Below are 21,433 nucleotides of genomic sequence, written 5' to 3' on the forward strand. Positions count from 1 at the left end.
CTATTTGTGGTGGCTACATTTGGGGTACTTGCCACACCCTGTCTCCCTTCTGAGTTTCTAGTCACCCACAACCCCACTGGAAGAAAGAGGCAGCCATGCCTATACCATGTGACCCCCATACTCTACCCCTCACCACTAACTGGATCCAAGGCAAACCGAACCAATATCAATCCATAGGCTCAAACCAGCTTCTGCCTTTCAAACATGTGAACTGAGAGACATACAACTCTAGTTAGATAGTTCTCAGCGCTTGAACCAAGAGATTATGTAGAGCCAGGTTGAGGCAGGGACCCCAATGCCACGTGCACTTTCTTAAGCTGGCAGAGAGAGAGAACAGGCCAGTCTGTAAAGGGACAAGGGGAAGGAGCTGACAACCAGGCAGTGGCAGGGACTGGCTTCCTTGATTTCCTCTTGTTGGGTGTCTGTCCACAGGGTGTGTGTCATGCCTCAGAATGAGCATGTTCAAAGTTGCCACTCAGGGGGGAACTGTTTCCAGCTTATCCACCTTGGTCAGGGGTGAGGCCTTATTTTTATGCCGCTGTCTGCTCTCAGTGGACCTAGAGGTCTCTGTGGGCCCCTCTGTCCTGGGAAGCTTTAGTCCTGGCCGTTGGATGGGGAAAGGTGTTGTCCCTGGGACACATCCCAGCAAACTGGATGATTGATAGGGTTTGGTGGTCTTTGTCAGGTAAGAGAAATGCCTCGATGTCAACTCAAGGAACTTTCAGTGTTTTGGAACAAAGCTGGCGGAGGCTGTGATCTTCATTTTCCACTGTGCTGCCCTGAGTATAAGGCCTTTGCTTGGTTCCTTATGGAATAACCCACTCAATTCTGGCTGAGTTGGATTGGGCTGGAGGTAGGAAATGAAGTCCTCAGGATGCAGCAAGGAAATCTAGTGCATACAGAAGTGTAGGGTGAAGCCACAGTTGATGCCTCATATATGTCACCCCACCCCACTAAGCTCGCGTGGACGTCTGTTACTTGCAATCAAATGTGGCATACAACATACCAACATAATAGTCTGCCCCTTGCTTGTCCCTCTCTTCCCTCCTGAATTTCTACAGGAAGTAGAAGCCCTATCTGGCTACCTAGGAGCCTTGGAAACATCATATCCAGATTTACTGTGTGGCTCAATCAAAATCCATCATGCCTTGGGGTGTACCAGCTGTCCTTTGTATATTCATAAGTCTTTATAGAAACAACTAACTTGCATTCCAATATTATGAAAGTTTCTTATCAAAGGGGTTAGCTGTCCCCTTGACCTCTTTATCTGATCCCTTCCTCCTTTTAATCCCTTCTTGTTGGACAGCCTCCATCTGCCATTCCTTTCCCCTTTGTTAATAGTATTTTTTGTGTGGGCTTTTGTCGGTACTTCCTATATGCCAACCACTATGGTCAATGATTTACAGATACCATGCTGTTTAATTGTCACAAGCCCCTTTGTGGAAGCTACTAGCAACTATCCCCATTTTACGGATGGTGCAATTGTGAGACTAGGTCACTGATTGGATTCCACTGCCTGAGAGCTTTACCACCCTGCTTTATTATGGCTCCGGCTTCCCTGGAGTGATAGTGAAATTTCTTGCCATCATTCTCAGGGGCCGAGGGGGAAAAGGTCCAGGTGTCCTGCCTGGCAGCAACGCCCCCAGAACTTGGCTTTTCTCTTTTCCTCCTTCCCAGCCAGCACAGCTGCCAACCTGGAACACAGCCCTTTCCAAGAAAGCCCAGGAGAGCAGCCAACTGTTGACTCACCTGCCAGACACGGGGATACTGCAGCCAAGATGCCTCGGGGCCCTTGCAGGAGGATTGGCAGGGCAGACCCATGGTGGGGCACACACATGGCTCTGTGGGGCGCTTCAAAGGGCCAGGCCTTCTTTCCTGAGTGCTTCAAGTTCCAGAGGTTAAAGACAACCAGATGGGCTTGTCCCCTCCCCCTCCTCCTCTGTTCTTCAGCCCTGGAAGTTTCTGCAGGAGACTGTCTGCCTCTGCATTTCCATTTGGGTGGCAGGCAGTATTCTAAGAAAGCCCCCATGATTTTCTGCCCCCACTCCTGCCCTGGTGTGCACTCTCCATCGGGACTGAGAATGTAATGGACGGCACTGCCCTGGTTAGATTGTATTATACGATGCAGCTGACCTTAAAGAAAGGAGATGTTCCTGGTGGTCTGGTCCAATCACAAGATCCCTTTAAAGGCAGAGTTTTTGTCTGGCTGGTGACAGAAGAGCATGTGAGAGGTTCAAAGCTGGAGGGTTTGGCCCACCCTTTCTGGCTCGAAGATGGAGGAAGCCCCATCGCAAGACATGCAGGCAGCTTCTAGAAGCTGAGTAGCCATCAACTCATGTCCAGCAAAGAACCAGGGGCTTCAGACCCACAATAGCAAGGAGCTGAATTCTCTCAACGATGAACATGAACTTGCACATGGCTTCTTCCTTAGAGCCTCAGACAAGAACTGGGTCCAGTGAGCACCATGACTTCAAAATTCTGATACCCTGAGCAGCAAAAACATCTGAGTTTACTCGGACTGTGACCTACGGAATGGTGAGTTGACGGTGTCATTTCTAACTGCTAAATTTGTGGTAACTTGTTGCAATACAATAGAAAACTAATACACCTGGGATACTTCATAGGCTTCTCAAACCTCACAGGTCCCGCTGTTTCTCCATGAACCTGCTCTTCAGTCTTCCCCATCTTGTTAGTGACAACTAACTTCTTCTGCGCTCAGGCTCCAAGTCTTAAAAGTCTCTTCTTGTAGACTCTATGTTGATCCATGAGCAAATTCTTTCGACTCTCCTATTGTAAAGTATCGAGATTTTGATGGTGCCTCACCAGCCCCAGCGCACTCCCTCTCCTCTCTGCCTTGGCAACTCTGAAGTTTATGATAGTTATTGGGAGGGAGGGAGGGAGGGTGCTTTGGGCTGTGACTGGCTGCCCTTCTCCCCAGTGCCTTGCGGCATCGCAGCATCTGATGTGCTCAAACACAGACACTAAGCCGAGGGGTGCAGAAGAGGAGGCTTCCATGCTGAGGCTTAACAGGGAAGGTGGCCGGGGGCGGGGATTCAAATTGTGGCCACCCTTGGCCTTGGAAACTGAGAGCCAGCTGCGCTGCATGTTTCTGGGTAGAATACAGTTATCACCCCCAGAGGAGTTCCCAAGCCTGCTTCAGAACCAACTATGCTCAGAAGTCATGCAGTAGAATATTTCCCAGGGATTGGGATTTTATTTATTGTTGAAAGTTTTGAGCCAAGAATGAAAAATTATTGGTGATGACTGAGGGATTCCCAGGAGGCCTCGAAGAACTTACGGGCAACCAGTCTCTTGGAGCGGTTAAGATTTATAGCTGTCAAGTCCGCCAGAGTATGAGTCTAGCTCATCCTTTTTAGCTGGGTTTCCTGGGGCCTCAGTTTCCTCAGTGGCAATGAAACGAGATCAGTTTTCTTCCTGGTCAGACATTCAGCACAGTACTTGGCATACAGGGAGTTCTTATTAAATGGTGGCTATTATGCTGATATGTGTTGTCTGTAATTCACTTATAAAGCTAAAGCATAGATAACATGTGTGCATGAGTGCGTGTGCGTGCGCACATGCGTTAGCCTTCATTTACACTGTAGGGCCAGTTAGCTAACATTTGAAAGATCACAGTCCCACACCCCAGAGGAAGTTACTATAAGCGCTTCAACGATCTGTCTTAGCTCGGCCCCCACGGTGTGTTCATTAGCATAATGGATTTCTAAAATGGTTTTTCATTGATGAAAATAAGGGTGTTCAGGGAAGGTAGATGGCTAGAAATGTTTCGTGGTGCATCTGCTTTGCCTGAACTTTGCGAATGAATCTAGAGAGACCAGTGACGTGTTCTCTTGGAAAGGCACTGAGCTTGGATGTCCACCCGGTCCAGTATCTGGACGTGAAAAGGTTGATTTTATCACCTGCCCGAGTAGGTTAGCTAAGTACTGCACTGACAGTACTGTCACACCTGCCTCAAATGAACTTCTCATCTAAGAGGCTGTTGACGTGTCTTACAGGACAGCGGACTGAGATGTCCCCAGGCTTACAGAATGGGTCGGAGGTCTGTGTATGTGCCTACTTGCTAACAACTGTCACCTTTTTGGTGGAATTTGGTCTAAGATGGGTCTGTTTGCATCACACTATCTGGTGAGGAGGTCAGAGGAGGAAACTTGTAGCCTCTGAGGCCTTGTGACTAGTGGAGGATAAGGACCCAGCATCAAATGCCTTGTAATTTGAACAGGCAAATTGCTTAGGATGGTTTACAACAACTGCTTTCAAATAATTGGAGAATTAAAATGGAATCAAGGAACAACTGGGTTCCTGTAGCTTAGGAAAGACATGTTTAACAAGAACTGAGAAAATTGTGAGAATAAACCTCTGTATAAAATATCCTGGGGGTAGGATTCTGGTGCTGTTTTCGATGCAGGTAAAACTTAAAAGAGGGTGTGAATGTGTGCGGGTGTGTAAACCAGTGAAGGAGCAGGTAGAGGATAGGAGATGAGGAAGGTGAGTGGAGAATTCTGGTTCCATTTTTCTCCCAGGAAAAGGAAGGAAAAGCCATGGAACTTTCTAGAAGTGTGTTAGCTGAATGAGATGACTTAGCATTTGGGCCACAGACCAGGATTCCAGTGGTGCCTCTCTTTCTTTCTAGGTGATATTGGGCAAGTTTCTTAACCCCTCTGAATCTGCTTCATCTTTGACAAAATGGATAGAAGCGTACTTTGAGTTATAATTAAGGTGAATGGACTTGAAACTACTTAGCAAAATGTCAGGCACAGAGTGAACTTTCCATAAATAGTTGCCTCCCTGAATATTTAGAGCACGAGGAGTTGTGCACACAGTATCTAGGTCACAGCAGCAAACAGGCATATAAGTTTCCTAGAACTTACAGACTAGCCGTGATGATGAACTTCACGAAGTTGTCCCATAAGTATCCCCATTGCCCTTGCCGTATCTGTTTAAAATGCAGGTCCTAGGTCCTCTTCAGGAGGTATCAGGTGATCCGTGGGTGGGGCCAGAAATCCGATTGTAAGAATCTCCCTAGGTGACTCTGATGGGCAGCTAGTTGGGGAAATACAGATTTAAACACTAATTCTCTACTATAGCCTCAGGTTTGGCAAAGCTTCGAGTCTCCTTTCAAATGCTCCTTGGCCATGCGGCTGACCTGACCATACCCACAGTCACAGAAGGCACCGCCTACTTTGCTGGCTGAACCACTGCATGGCAATGGGGGCAGAAGAGTTATCCCCTGCTTTGCTTATTTTATGGGCAATGTTCATATATCATTATCAGAAGCTTCAAAAACCTTGCTGGGCATGGAATTGACAAGCTATAACCTGTGTTATGCAGTCTTCAGTGGCTAAACCCTCTCAAACTGAAAAAGGCCCTGCTCTTTAGATCGGTATCTAGGAATAATGAAAATCTAGTCTGATGCTGTTGTTGTCTGCATGTGACTTTGGAATATATTTCCTCCTCTCCTCCCCTCTTTAAAATCATGTGTTGGGATTTCGTTCGCCTGAAAAATAATTCCTACCCACTGTGGAAAATGGAGGTAATAGATCGCTGGCACAGAATAGAAAGTGAAAAGGTCATGGGGATCCAGTCCCCCAGAGATGACCACCATGAACATCTTTGATGTATTTCTTTCCAGCCTTTTCTCAATGTATATGAATACAGGTGTTATTATTTTTCCCCCCACAAACTCAAGACAGAATGTGTGTGCTCTTTTTTGCCCTGCCCTTCTCATGTTCTAACATGTTTTAAAGTAAAAAGTTAGTGATATTTTTTCGTGCCATTCAGTAATCCCCTATGTTAGTGGTTTGCATGCTGGGGTCCAACAAAAACCTCAGCCTTCCTAGGAAGTGCTTAGTGGTTACCTGAGGTAGGGAAGAGGGTTGGGGGACTGACGGGGTGGCGGGGCAGCTGCAAGGGCGGGGCTCCAGCCCCAGAACCCTGTGTTAGTGCCAGCAGCTCCACTTGTAACTGGTTGTAACTGGAGGACCCATGTAGCATTGCCTCACAAGATTTGTAGGCTTAAAAGATTTGAAAACCTCTGCCCTGAGTCATCATAAAAAACTTTTTTTTTTTTTTAATATCTGGTTTCTTTCCTTTCTTTAAAAAAACTTGAATGAAGATGAGTCGTGAAAAGTTATGAAACAAATATTTGCCAATTGCTTATAAAACCCCACGTTTTTATTATGTACTTTTGAAAGAGTAGACAAATGATGTTCTTCGTAAAAACGTCAAATACAGATTTGGTGAGAACCCATTCTCATAGATTCCCACACCCAAATACCTACGGAGCCCAACACTGCCTCACTGCCCCACTGCCCAACTCCAGTGGGCTCTATTCATAGTGAATACCCAGGTAAGAGGTGCATCTCAATCACGGGAATCTACCCCCCAAAACCAAGAGCACACTGTACACACTATATGTTAGCCAATTTGACAATAAATTATATTAAAAAAGAAAAAAGAGGTGCATCTCATTCCAGACTCTTCTGCCCGTAGGGATTGTCTTAGGTTCAGATACTCCAGAAGCCAACCCTGGAACTAGAATTTGAATATAAGTGATTGATTGATTGATTGATTGATTGGAAGATAAGGTATTCACCTGTCCTGGTTTATCTGGGACTAGGGGATTTCCCAGGATGAACTGGTCACCCTACAGTGGGAGGTAATGGTAGGAAGCACTAATGGAGGATGGGGGAAATGAGATGGTCCAGGGAGGGCTGCTGATAATGAATCGGCTAGTTCTGTGGACAGCGGGGGTTCAGGCCTGTCAGGAACCTCTGGGGAGCGCTGTAGAACACCCCTCAGAGTTATCCCACCTGGGGCTTTTATCCACCAACATGGGCCCCTCACTGGTTGATACTGGGGGTGCTAACTCTCCGACTCCAGGCCTTCCTACCTCCCGTAGCCCTGGGAGAGCCGAAGCAGAAAGACCCAGAAGCAGGAAAGCTAAGGAACAGAGGCAGAGCACCGGAGCAACTGTTAGCAGACTATTTTTGTGCATGTATTTTTTTAAAGTAATAATAGGATCACTTCATTCTTGATTTACCAGCACCTTGATTTATGTAAGGTGTCTAAAGGAAAGCCATTGTAGGCCACAAATCTAAGAATGCAGTCACTTCAAGGGACTAGGCTTGGAACTGCCCTTAGGTTAATATCACGAGGCTCGTCATGTAAATAATCAGCATTGGAACCGGATGAAACATAATATAAATAATAATAATACCTCAGATAAGTTCTCTGCTGGATTCATATCAAACTGCTGCTGAACCATTAGAAGAAACTAACAAGGACAGTCTGGAGATTCCGATTCTTCCAGCGCTGCGGTCAGCTGGACTCCCCCAGGAGGGCACGCTAATCCCCGGCACTGACACTGACAGCAGCTGGACGAGTCCTTGCAGGCTCAGGCGGAGCTGACCAGGAGCACACCGTCAGGTGTGTGCAGCCCCAGGCGGCGCCTGCCTCCTGCATCAGTGCTTAGCAGCTAAACAAGGGAGCAAGGAATAAGTGTTCCTTTTGTAACCGCGTCTCCATGGTTATTTGACACGTGATTGTCTTTTTTGGAGTTCTTGGCAAAACCCACTGTGGGTTTGGCTATGACGTTCCTGTCTGTGAAGAAAACGGAGGGATGGAATCATTCACCCGGACAGCCTCCGGCTGTTTCCTAAAACAATTTGCAAGGTGCAAATCCCAACCCTGATGTATCAGACTGGATGCTGCTAAAAAAAAAAAAATTGAACACTGATTGGCTTTTTGATGATATTAAGGAATCATCATTACTTTTTACCAGAGTTGTGATCCCGGTACCATGTTGTAAAAGAGCATTCTCTGTCTTTAGAAGCGCAGTGACATTTGCAGATGACATGATACCATCTCTGAGATTTGCTTCAAAATATATGGCTAGGGATGGACGAAGTGGGATTGGCCATGAGTTGAGGATAATGAGTGCCTGAACATTGGTGGCTCCTTGACTTTTGTATGTGTTTGAAGTTTTCCATAATGCACAAAAGATTTATTTTAGCAGATTTGATTTTGGGGGTAATATGTTTACATGTTGAACATGTGGCTAAGAGATATGCATGGCAGACCTCTAGTCTAATCTCTACACACAAGTCTGTAGAATGGAAAACTCCAGTGTCACAATTATGAACAAATTTGTGAGTATACACAATTTTTGTTAAAAGAGAAAAGGGTGGTAGCTGAGAGCAGATTCTGGTTTTCTTTCCCCAAAGATCATAATAAAGATCCAATGAATGGATATGACTCCAAAGATAAACTGTGTGAGTTGTAGGGGAATTATATGCCAGAGAATTCTACCCTCTAGACAGCAGCAGTGGAGATAGTGATGGGTGTGTGTGTGTTGTGGCGGGAAGGTAGTGGGAATTGGGGGGTCACTGCAGGACAACTCAGAGGGTCTCAAACAGAACTGTCCACCTATGACTGGGTAGGGTGGGATTTTGAGATATTAAACCACACCCCACCCCCAAAGTCCCAAATTTGTGGAGCCAGATAATTTGCTTTTTTTTTTTAATTTTATTTATTTAACTTTTGAAAGAGCCAGCAGGGGAGGGCAGAGAGAGACGGAGAGAGAGAATCCCAAGGAGGCTCTGCACTATAAGCGTGGAGCCCGATGTGGGGCTCAAACTCACCAACGGTAAGACCGTGACCTGAGCTGAAATCGGATACTTAACCGACTGAGCCACCCAGGCACCCCATAGACAATTTGCTTTTGTTGTCCAGGGAAAGAAAGGATGCTACAGAATCGAGGGAATAACAGGGTTAAAGTTCCAGCATTTTGGATTTTAAAGCTACAGTCCAAGCATAAGACAAAAACTTGGTCAGTGAGAGTCATTGTTTTCTTCCCGCCCACCCCCAATGACAGTTAACTTTAGTGAAGCATTTGTCCTGTGCCAACCACTGTGCTAAGCATTTTACGAATATTTTCTTTTCTAACTCTCTAACATCCCTTTCAGACCATTGATGTTACAGATAGGGATACTGAGGCACAAAGCACTTAAATAACTTGCCCAGAGTCACATAGCTAACGCAACTCCATTCCCTGGATAGTCGAGGGGAGCCCCCAGGGTTCCCATGGCCAGCTTAGTGTGGAATCAGTTAGGTAGAGATGGCCCATCAGGGAGTTTAGGCAGAAAGAACCCGAGAAAGACTCAGGGTGCCAGGGGGAGCACAGAAGGGGACACGGAAGCTTCACGTGCCTTGGCATTCCCGAGGGCCTCCAGAACTGGGAGGTCAGCCTGGGGGAGAGTCAGAGAAATTCCTAAATGGGAGTGATTTTGTTTCTGCCGCCCCAAGAATTGGGGACCTGACAAAGAAGTTAATTTTAGTTGTCAAAAAAAAAATGGAGAAATATCCTTCCAACTGCAGCCTGTAATTCTCCATGCATAACAGTGTGCCCTGGTTTCTTCTGTTGTGATTAAAGAAGGCATTCTGAAGGAAGCAGGGTTAAAATATTAGATTTTCAAGTCACATTAGCCGGGGTTTGAACCTGAACTCTGTCATTTAGTTGCCCTGGGGCCTTGGCGCGAGCCTTAGTTTCTCATCAACAAAACAGAGATAAGAGCACTAATGGTGCTCATGGTGTGTGTGTGTGTGTGTGTGTGTGTGTGTGTGTGTGTGTGTGTATGTGTGTGTGTGTGTGTGTGAGGAGGAGGTCAGCTCCGTGCCTGACCGTGGGCCGCTCCCCCCTACTGCACAACCTGTTTCTTCAAGTGTCTCCACGCAGTGATGGGATAAATAGGAATGACTTTATTGTTCCTAATCATTGCCCGGCTATCCTGCCCTTGCCTCCGTTCCCCAGGATATTTTTGAGCCATGTATCGAAGATGCATATCAAATTTAACTTACTTTGCATTTTTGTCCCGCATTCCTAGAACTCATTTCTATATACTCCCTTTTGAGCCTTCGTTCTTCCTGATGGCATCTGTGGGAAAACGTTCTCTTTAAAAGTTTAAAATCAGTCAATTCAGCATACTTAATAGCCTCTTCTCCACCCCTGTATTGACCAAAGACTTGGGGCTTTAGCAACTATCATGGCATTGATTAGGGAGGTGTGAGAACAAATTTCTGTTCTGTGCCACTCTGATGAAATGTATAATCCTTCTAGACGGTTCCTTCGTGCGTTAGCAATGACTCAGTGGCTCACCAGTGACTTCCCTTGGTTCCAAGAACCAATGGTCCTATCTGTCCTTATCAATATTGACTTCATTTGATTCGTCCTCCTCCTTTAACAACTGTATTCCCCTAGCTTCTGGGAACCGTTAGAGTTTCTGGGTTTCTTCCCACCTCACTGGCTGCTCCTTCATTGCCTCTGGCTGAATCTCCTTTCCTCTCATCACCAGATGTCAGAGCACCCGGGAGTATGCTTGGAGAACTGTATGATATCAGCTGAGTTCCTCAAACCTCAAATCAGGGAGTTATCCTCAGCCAGCCGGTCCCAAGACACTCCATCTAGCAACACGTACTCTTGACTCTATCTCCAGAACACGCCGTAAATCAGTTCACTGAATTTCTACCGCCACCACCTTGGTTCAGTTTGCAGGCATTCCTACAGGAGCCGCCTATCCGATGTGTTCTCGCTTCTTCTCTTGCTCTTCCGACCCCACTATTCCCTCACCACACAACAGCCAGAATACGTTTTAAAAATATATAAATCATCAGATCCTGTCATGCCCCTTGAACCTTCTGGTGGCTCTCCACCACATGAATGACCTCTCAACTGCTTACTCTGACTCATGGGTCCTACCAGATCCAGCTCTTGGTGGAGAGTGAAGTCTCGCTTCACCCTCTACCACCCCCCCTTTGCTCTGTTTAACCCTAGTCACACTAGCTGCTTTAATGATCTGTTGCTACAAAACAAACCATCCTGAAGCTTGGTGGCCCGTAGCAACAACCGTGGGTTCTTTTTCACAGTTCTGTGGCTTAGCTGGGCTCAGCTGGGAGGCTCGTATCTGTCCCCCTGAGGTGTCAGTGGGGTTGCTCATGGAGCTGCATTTGGCTGGGAGCTTCACTGGGGCTGGAGACCCTCTCTCACATGATTGGCTCCTTAGCTTAGGGCCAGCCTCGTGTGTATTTCTCTCTGTATGGCCTCGCCAGCATTGTAGCTGGATCCCTCTACATGTTGGGTCAGGGCTCCAAGAGGGTGAAATAGGAAATTGCCAGAATACTAGGCTCACCCACCAAAACACTGTCACTGTACCACGTTCCACTGGTGAAAGTAAGTCACGAGACACATACAGATTCAAGGGGAGAGAAAACAGATGAAGAGAGGAGGCAGGTGCCGAGGTCCTATTAATTCCTTGGGGCCTCTGCACCTGTCTCCCCACTTGGAACAGAGTGTCTGTCTCCTTAAACTCAGGATAGCTGTCACCTTCTTGTCATTCATACCTCAGCTCATATGCCCTCTCTTAAGAGGTGACCACCCAGTGAAAGATGCCACCCATCACTATCACGGTACCCTTTGAACACTCTCTGCAGAGCATTATCACTCTGACTTTATCAGATTATTTATTTACTTTTCACTCCACTCTGCCCTAGAATGAAAGCCCCTTGTGAGGGCAAGAACCTGCCTGTTTGGTTCGCCCTGATCTTTAGCCCGGAAACACCTGGTACAGAGGAGGCAGAGGCCCTCAGTCGGTATGTGTTGAATAAATGCATGCAAGAGGCCTCTCCGCCCTGCAGAGGTGAAGAACTCATCTTTCTGAATCACACACGCCCGGGTTCTGCCCCTTCCTTGCTGTGTGACTGTGGGATAAGTTACCTAAATTTTCTGTGCTTCAGTGTCTAAAACAGGGTGAGAAGTAAGAGAACCCCTCTCATCCTCACAGGAGTTGTAAAGATAAATGAAAATGATCAAACTTATCAAGGGGCCTGGAAGTCCTCATTATTTTAATGTAAACTTGAATTCACTCCTTCCTCTTTACTTGCTTCCTCTGAGCTCCAAAACCAGGAGAGAAAAATTCCAAGTAACTCTAGAAGGGAAGAATCACATTACATTGTGATCCTTAAAATGCTTTCACGTGGCTGCCTGCTGGCTCCAGCCAAGAGTAGGTCCTTATGATGTGTCCGGTGGTGTAGGGCAGCCTGACCAAGGTTAGGGGAGAGCCAGAAGGTGTTGAGCCCACTCTCTGCTTTTCCTGGGAACTCTTGTGTGTTCCTCCTGCAAGGACCACCAGACCACGGAGGAGTTCTTTTCAGGTCCACATTCTGCAAAGGCTGCACTTGACCCTGGCTTCCTTGTTGTTATTAAACTGTTTGGTCCATCCCCATTAGAGCCTTCGGAAACCGCTGTACTCAATTTACCACCTAATTACTCTTACCTTGTTTGTTTAACGAAGCTTACATAATGATTTGGTGATTTTTATGAAATGTTAGGTGGAGATTTTACTTTTCACTTTACAATTTGTGATTTTTATATTAATGTTTTATAACCTTGGGTTCTTAATCATAAAGTCATGAGGAACTGAATTGATTTGAAACTAACCATGCCCTGAAGTGTGTACATGTCAAATTGATTCAGATTGATCCAGTGAGTTTAAATAAAGCTTAGGCCAGAGAACATGATGGCACCTGATGGAAATTTTCCTGAAGTGCTTAACTTGGGTGACTCAATTACACTGCCATCTCAGCACAGTAAATTATTGGAGAGGTATTTTTTTTGGCATTCACCACAGACTGAAAAGATAGGACAGTTAAAAAAAATCTCAGGAAAAGTTAGACAAGTGTAAAATGTTCTATTCATAGTTCCTCCTTCTGGAGGCTCACATTTGGAGGGCATGGTGATTTGAAATAAATTTAAAATATATGTATATATTTACATGTTTTGTTTCAAAGCCTGATAGTCAACATCACCATGTTAAATTGAAAAGGGTTGGAAATTAAGGGCTGGTACTAGAAGCACTCGCAAAACACAGAAGTCATTTGGAATGAGTTTGCTTTTTTGAAACTGTTGCTTAAGGAATGATCAATACCAGCGCTTTTCCGCAGAAAACTTTCTGTGAGCAGTGAACTCGCAGGAGACATCCTCAGTTCTCCAGAACAAGGTGAGTTCCATTTTGCATCTCCTCCAAATGATAGGTCAGTTTCGTTCGAAGAGGCCCTGAATGATACCCCTTCCGTCCAGAGACTACATTCTTTTACCTGCCTCCCAGCATTCTTCACAAACGTGTGAAACCCCTTCTGGGCTTTGGAAAATATCAAATGTAATTTCCCAGTAGATCCTGTAAACCAAAGGAAACTGATTCGTGAGCACAGAGGAGAGGAGCTTGACTTCAGGAAAGATGTGGTTCCCAGGGCTCAGGGCTCCCTGATGTCCCAGCAGTGAACAGTCACACTGAATTTTTCCGTAACTGATTTCTCCAAAAGCAGTTTCCTTTGCAAGCAGTTCTGATGGTTCCTGACTTGGTTTCCTATATCTCCTTCTGCTTCTTGCAAAGCCTGTCATTTGGTTTTACTCTGTCTTTTCAAGAGTCTTTGATGAAATGCTTCTTGGACTTGACCATCTGTAGACAGTATCTTATGCCCCAGGCTCACTGCCAGTATTCTCCTCAGCAGGGACCCTGCTGGCTCACATGCTGGACCACGCTTCCTGCCCCTTGGGGGACAGAATCCCTGTCTGCTCTAGTCACCCCTGGGTGCCCAGGGCTGAGCATGGCATTTGATAGTGCTTGCTCAGTATGAACTTATTTTTTCCTACAAAGTGCACAACCCTAGGTGGTGCCTTGAAAGATGTTTACTCCACAGTCACCATCCCTAATCAAGACAGTGAACACTTCCAGTCACCGTAGATGGCTTCCCCATGCCCTTTCTCTCATAGTCCCAACCCTACTTATTCTAGAATTAACCAGCATTCTTTTATCATTGAACACTGATGTTGCCTGTTCTTACCTCCATCTATGGAAGTGTATGATGTTGTGGCCATGAAAATGCATCTCGTAGATCTTTGACTGTGGAGCCTGACCTACAGCTGACTCTGCTGGGCTCTGAAATATGTCATCTCATATCTGGGAGAACACTCTTCCCACTGGCTCCTGCTACCTTTAACTGGATGTGGCAGGAACTCTCATGCAGGGTATTTCCTGGGAGATAGCGAACCATCTGACTGGCAGTTTTGGCTCAAGGACTCCCCATTAGCCTTGCCGAGCTTCCTTGGAAATATACACCGTGGTCTAGGGAACTACACAGTCCCTTCCTTCCCTTCTTCCTTCCCTCCCTCCTTGCCCTCATAGGGAGCAGACCTGCACCACAGCCTGCTGGTTCCCAGTCTTTCCCAGTGACCTCCATTTTCCCTCAGAGATGTTTGCCTTAATCACCTCTTAGACACTGAATCTTGGCATATCCTTGAAGGGCACAGACTAACACAACTGTCCATCTCCTCTGCAATCCTCTTTTCTCACCAGTAGGCCTCTGATCCTTCATGTTGCCTGTGGCAACAGTTCGTTTTTTTCTTGCTCTGTAGTACTCCATTGCGCAAGGATGCCAGCAAATCATTTGGCTGTCCTAGCCGTGGTGGGCATTTGGGTTGCCACCTGCTTTGGGCTATTATGAGTAAAGCTGTTGTAAACATACTTGGAGTTATCCTTTGGTGGACATGTGCATTCATTTCTCTTCGACGTGTACTTAGTTGTGGGATTGCTGGGGCATCAGATACCTGGGAACAGTTTTCCAAAGTGGTTCTACCAATTTACTTTTCCATGCTCACAAAGTGTTTATTGAATGAATGAGGTCAGGCCAGAAGGGTCTTTTTAGAATGTGACGTTATCTCAGCTGCTGACACACACACACAGCTTTCCACGGTGCCCCATTGTTAGAGATAATGTCCAAATTCTAAACTTACGAGCTGTAAAATGCCCTGCATGTGTAGCCCTCGCCCTTGTGTGATTCTCCAGTGTCATTCTCACCACAGCCAGCACCCAAAACTCAGCACCCAGCACCAATAACATATACTTCACTTACATGGTATCTGTTATCTTCAGATATGCCCTAGTCTTTGTCTCCGCCAGGTTTTTGCACATGCTGGACTCTCTGCCTTGAACACCTCATCTTTTTTTGTCATTATTTTCCCACTTTGCCTAGGGGATGCATTAGAAATGCTTTTGGTTGCAAGTCATGAAAAAAAATAGGACTTAGAGGGGTTCAAATAGTGGTGTTTTTTTTTTGTTTTTTTTTTTGTTTTTTTTTCACATAACAGGAAATGTAGAGGTAGGCAGAATTGCTTCAGCAGCACAATGATGACAGGGCTGGTTCTGTGCCATTTCCTTGCCTTTTGTCTACACCCTGATGCCTCATGGTCATAAGGTGGCTACTGCAGCTCCAGCCATTATACCAGCATTCAAGGCAGGAAGAATGGGAAAGGGCTAAGCCTGCCCTTTCTGTCTCGGTCACGAGGAAAGTAAAACTTTTTTCCAGGAAATCCTCCCACAGACTTCTGTTGGAATTATAATGGCTGAAATTGGTCATGTGGACCCCTCTGACTTCAAGGGAGGCTAGGAAACTATTAGCTCTTCAAGCTTCCATCAAGGAACACAAAAGGAGAAAGGGTTTGGAAATGGCTACTGAGTGAACCTACCTACGGTGTGTTCCTCACTAAGCCAACTGGTCTCAACCCAGTCGTCCCTTGGAAGCCTTCCTTGACACTCCCCACCACCACCTTCTTAGGACTAATTTAGATATTTCCCCCAACATAGTGATCTCTTGCTTTTTCTCCAATCTTAGAATTTATTTACCTCACCTCACCTTGAGGTATGTGTTAAATCAAGTCCTTCAAGAAAAAAAACATGAAATGACATACAAGCATGATAAAATATATACATGGATCCCACCTGAACCATCACCTCAGCCAGAGTTTTGTCTGTTTTATCAAGAGTGTGTGCACAAAACCCACATGGCTTCTTGGGGGGAAACCCCCCGTGCTTTCTTCCCACTGGATAAACTCCGGGCAAAGTGTTGGTGAACTTGTGGCCCAACATTTCTACCCATTAAATACCCATCGATCCAGACTGGATACTTCCAGCCTTTTTGTTTATTGCTATTTGAAAGCTTTAAAATCCCCCTTTTTAGGGGCAGTCTAGATTAGCAGGTTGAGACCTTGGACTCTGGACTCAGAGTGTTGGAGTTCAGATCCTGACTCTGTGTTACCAAATATATGGCCATGGGCAGGTCACTCAACCCCCTGGGCCTCAGTCGCTTCATCTGTAAAATGAGGGTAATAACAGCACTTACCTCCCAGGGCTGCCGGGAGGATTGGATGTGCTAATCCTGGAACCGCTGTCCCGTGACAAGCACTCGGTCTGGAGGGGCTGCCCTTATTCCCTCTGAGCTGTCTTTCCATCTCCTTTCCCCACCCGCCCCTCTCTCCTCTCTCCTTTAAACCCAGTTAGTGAAATGCCTAATGCAATCACTGCCTAAATCAGTGACTATTACATTTCCTTGGAGGAATTTACAGTCAGGTGGGAGAGCTCAAACAGGCGGCCAAGGAACTAGAACACAGTAGCCGACATGAATTGCATGCTTGCTGTGTGCCCTGCATATATTAGCTCGTGGCTTGCTCACACCGGGTCATTTTATTTTTCCTCTGATGAGGAAGCTGAGTCTCTCGGAGTGGTTTGTAAATTAGAGTGTCCCAGCAGGGGAATAAATGCAGGCGTGTCTCATCATTTAAAAGCAGGGTACCTAATCATCATGCTAGGCTGAGTTTATGACGTAGCATGGGCTGGGCAGCCCCAGGGAGGCACCAGGTTTCCTGGAGTTCAGAGGTGGGAGAGGTCCCAACCAATTTGGGAGCTTCCAAAAGGATCCATGGACACATGGGGCATAGCACAGAGGGCGGGGGATTTATTTTTGGCAGGTTGCTGGGAGGAAAGGTGGGAACAGCAAGAAAGGTTTTTTTAGATGAATGGAAAAACAAAAGCAAAGATACAGATTCCAAAAGTGCAGGCTATTTGGAGGGAAATAATGGTTAGGAGTACAGGCTCTGGCATTGGCAGAACCTTGGTTCAAATCCCAGCTCCACCAGTTACCAGCTGTGTGACCTTAGTTAAGCTGCTTCACCTCTCTGCCTCAGTCTCCTCTGTAAAATGAAAACAGTGAGAGCACGTCCCTTGAAGTGGGTGGGGAGGATGAAATGAGTACTATGTAAATGGTCAGTCAGTGTTCCCTGTGACCCGTGCATCATATAGGCTGGTCGTCAGCCGTGTCACCTGCTTTCAGGAGATTAGGATAAGCACAGAGGAAACTGCTTTTGAGGTTTCTCTGTGATTTAAGTCAAAATGTTGGAAGCTCTTGTTCCTCGTGACTTCCTCTCCCAGCAAATGACAGTGTGAATCATGCTGTATGCAGTCTCTTAGTCTGTCCTCTGCAACTTGCCCAGATCAGCAAAATGCAGATAGAAATACAACCATTAAAAAAAAAAAAAAATGAATGGCATTCCTCTAAGTACCCGATTACAAATATTTGGCTTCAGCAGATTATTTTAGACTCTTTCCTCTGAGAAAGAGGTAGAGGCTGCTTTCTGGGAGAAATTGTACAAACTTAACGTCTAGCCACTACTCTTTGCCGGTCACTGACAAGACCCCAAAGTCAGCCCCTGTGGGGGAGGGAATATCAGAAGAAAAGAAACAGGAGTGTTTAAAAAAAAAAAACTTTTATATTTCCTTCTCTTCTCTTTTGAGTCAGCTGGCATGTGGTCAACAAACTGCTTTGAACGACCTGCTACATCCCAGACCATCCTTCATGAACTAGCTTTGTGTTCATAAAAATCAATGCTGAATCTTGCAGTCATCCTACCCTTCCCCTGCTCCCGCCCCCCTTTCCCCCTAGGAGATCTAAGGAGAATCTAATCCATATGGTTTTGATTCCCTCACTCATCAAAACGCAGTTTTCCAAGAGCCATTTGATCTCCAAGATGTTATGTGAGTGTCTTTTTTTATTTTATTTTTTTCCCTTAGAAAAGAAAAGGTGACGGATTGCCAAAAGAAAATGAACTCCAAACCCCCGGGGTCTGAACTAGGTTCAAGCATTAGTTCCAGGGGAGCCAGTGGGGATGTTGCTTCGTCAGAGGATTCGAATATCCTCTTCAGACACCAGGTGAATCCAGGCAAAGTGTTTTCGTGTGTGTGTGCATGTGTGCACACGCACACTGCCCACTCTTCTAATAAATGAATAATAACACCATGTATTAAGTAGTTCCCAAGTGCCAGGTACTGTGCTAAGTGGCTTATGAGAATTTTCTAATGGAGTCTTGATAGTCTTGATAGCTCCCTCTCTGCCTCCTGCCCCCTCTCCTTTCCTTTCTTCTTTTATTTATCAAATACTTATTGAGCACTTAGTATGTGCCAGGCTCTATTATAGGGCCCAGAGACACAGTAGTGAATAAGACAAAGGATATCCCTGCGTTTGTGGAGTATACGTTCTAGTTCCTGCACCGTTAAGCAAACACATAGTTTCAAGTAGTATCAGCGTTGTGGAGAAAATGAAACAGACGGAGGTGGCAGAGTGACTCCAGGCCTGTTTTATTTGCATGGGTGGTCAGGGAAGCCCTCACTGAGCTGAGAGCTGAAGGACACCAAGGCTCAGGCTGCAAAGATACAGAGGGAAGAACGAGGGCTAAGTCCCAAAGTGGGAACACACCTGGCACATCTAGGGAGACTGAGGGCCAGTACACTGGAGCTCTAGAAGGCACGAGGCGGAAAGTGGAGTTGAGTGGAAGCTGGGCCAGGCACAGAGGGCTTCACGGGCCACAGTGGAAGCAGAGGCCAGGCCTTGATCCTGCGTTACACCATCGTTCTGAAGAGGGTGAAGAGGTTGGAAGGGCTAAGACAAGGCAAAGGAAGCGGGGAAGCTATGGCAGACCTCGGGGTGTGGGTCTCCAAATGCAGGAACCAACACACAACTGTTTGCCATAGGGCCCGCTGTATTGCCTCCACTGGTCACTGCTGGTGCCTCAAGAATTTGATACCGAGAGTCCTTGTCACAGTTAATGGTGGCTCAGACCTACATGCCAGCGGGGAAGTGGAAGAGATGTGTTTGGATTCTGGAAGTGTTTCACTGTGGAGCTTGCCGGTGGATTGCACATGCAGAATGAGGGAGAAATCAGGGACAGCAGGGAGGTTAAGTCTTGAGTCACCTGGGAAGCTCAGGGGGTAGTCATCCCCATTTTACAGGTGTGAAGATGGAGGCCCAGAGTAGTCAAATCACCTGACAGCTCCCTGTGTAAGGGGCAGAGTTAAGAGTCAAGGCCAAGGCTTTCTATCTCTTTGAATTGATCTCTCAGTTGCCCCCTCACATCTCATTGGTATACCCTTGGACCATGCTGGGCATTTGCGTTCAAGGGAACAAACTTAGCACAAATTTCTCGAGACATCACTGTGGCTTCTTAGCCCTTTGGGGTGTGCTTTTCCCTAGCTGATGATAATACTTTCTCACGAGAATCCATAAACAATGCACGTTGTCTTTATTTCAGGAGTTTTCTATTTTAAAACGAGCAGAATAAGCATATGATTGCTTTATTCTTTACTGATTTAATTTTATTTTCAACAATTTGTTTGTCCCTGCTGTATACTCGATAGGAGTTTACTAAATGCTATTAATTAACTAAATGCCCAAATGAGTGCTGCTACTTTATTTAATGGTCAAGGCTGTAGAAACCTTCCATTCATTCATTCACCCATCCATCCATCCTTCCATCCATTCATCCATCCACCTATGCCTCCATCCACCCACTTGTCCATCTGTCCATCCATCCATCCAACATTTCTGAATACCATTCTACATGTTATACATCATTTTAGGGACTCAGAATGAATAAAACAAATCTCTGCTTTCAAACAGCTTCTAATCTGGTTAGGTGTGAGTGTGTGTATGTGTATGAATGTAAAATATGAGGGACTGGGGTGTAAATAAATAATCTTGATACATGAAAAAACAATGTAATGAAGATAATGTATATATGAAGTACTGTGAGTTCATAGAAGAGGAAAATTTGGGGGGAAGGCCGCTGGGGAGGTTTAGATTTCATTAGAGATGGCTGAACTTCATGGAGAAGGCAACATTCCAACGCAGACTGAGGACAAGGAAAGGAATTCTCCAGGAATTGAGTGAAACACTCAAGGTGATTGTATTGGGCATATATTTTACTTTTGCAGCCCTTCCCCAAGTTAGGAAAAAGCCTGGGGTAGGAGGGAACTGCCAGGGAGGTGGAGAGAGCAGTTTACATACACGTTCCCCAATCCCTTTGTTCATCTTTCTGGCAATGGTATTGATGAGTGTGGTAGACAGGGGCTGTTTTCCCCTATGTTCTTCTCCATTCTTTGATCAGCAGCCCTGATACTTCTATGGGATCTTCCTTTGCCAAGCTCCAGTTCATATATTGTAGGAGGCTGATTGGAATACTATATTCTTTTGGTCATAGTGACCATACAATCCTTGTCATGCCAGTTAGAACCTGAGAGACTCAATTCTAGGATTTTCATTAGAATTACTGATCAGGTGGAATTGTGCTTTTCTGCTGGATTTGATATTGGAAGGGTGTGGTCCAAGTTGCTGCTGGCAGTTACTTTGCAACCACATGAAGCTTAGAATGGGGCCTACCCCAAGCAGCAGAGTCAGGACAGAGAGGGTAGCTGGTTCCTCATGACATCCTCTGGGCCCCAAATCAATCGATACCTGAAGCCAGCCTTATCATAGGTCATGAACTAATATATTTTCTTTTTAGCTTTAGCCACTTTGAGTTGGATTTCTTCTAGTTTGTACCCACAGAATTCCAACTAATCCCATGGCCAGTAGTACTTGGAGAACCATGGCTCCAGGGAAAGCTTTTACCTTTCCCACCAAAAAGTTTTGGGATGCAAAGAAGGGATGAAAAAAGGAATTTTAGGCATGATGGCTGGGAGTGCATTCAGAAGGGCAGAATATGGTCGCTCCAGATTTTAGATTATCTGTGCTATTCTCACTAATGTCAACCACTTCAGTGTCCCTGAATGGAAGGATTTACTGCAGTGGTACATTTCAGTAGAAAGAGTTTTTGAATTTCAGCATGCATTTTTGTTGCTGATGGTGGGGACTTTTATATGTGTATACACACACACACACATACACACATATACACACACATACATATATTTATACACACACGCACATATATATAAAACTATAGTACAATGTCAATACCAGGAAACTGACAATAGAACAATGTGTGTGTCTAGTTCTAAGCCATTTTATCATGTGCAGATTCCTGTAACTGCCACTGCAATTAACATAGAAAACTGTGCCAATAGAATACTCTCCCTGGGGTGCCTGGGTGTCTCAGTCAGTTAAACATATGACTCTTGATTTCAGCTCAGGTCATGATCTCACGGTTCATGAGTTCGAGCCCCACTTTGGGCTCCACACTAACAGCAGTGTGGAGCCT

The 21,433-nt window shown here is 45.7% G+C and overlaps 1 protein-coding gene across 2 annotated transcripts in view; it reads left to right on the forward strand.

The window, feature by feature from the left end:
- LOC113594629 (uncharacterized) overlaps positions 1-21,433 on the forward strand; it is a 160,715-nt gene that overhangs the window by 17,146 nt on the left and 122,136 nt on the right. The window contains exon 2 of one of the 2 annotated variants that reach the window (XR_003415028.2): positions 1,678-2,535. Coding sequence is in view for 1 of the 2 variants with exons in the window: in XM_053219057.1 (XP_053075032.1) it covers positions 1,678-2,087 (410 nt within the window). In the remaining variant the exon portion in view is untranslated. Of the gene's footprint in view, positions 1-1,677; positions 2,869-21,433 lie in introns of those variants that run through there. The other variant, XM_053219057.1, reaches the window with a different exon arrangement.

This window comes from Acinonyx jubatus, chromosome A2, assembly GCF_027475565.1.
Source record: "Acinonyx jubatus isolate Ajub_Pintada_27869175 chromosome A2, VMU_Ajub_asm_v1.0, whole genome shotgun sequence".
Taxonomy (NCBI): Eukaryota; Metazoa; Chordata; class Mammalia; order Carnivora; family Felidae; genus Acinonyx; species Acinonyx jubatus.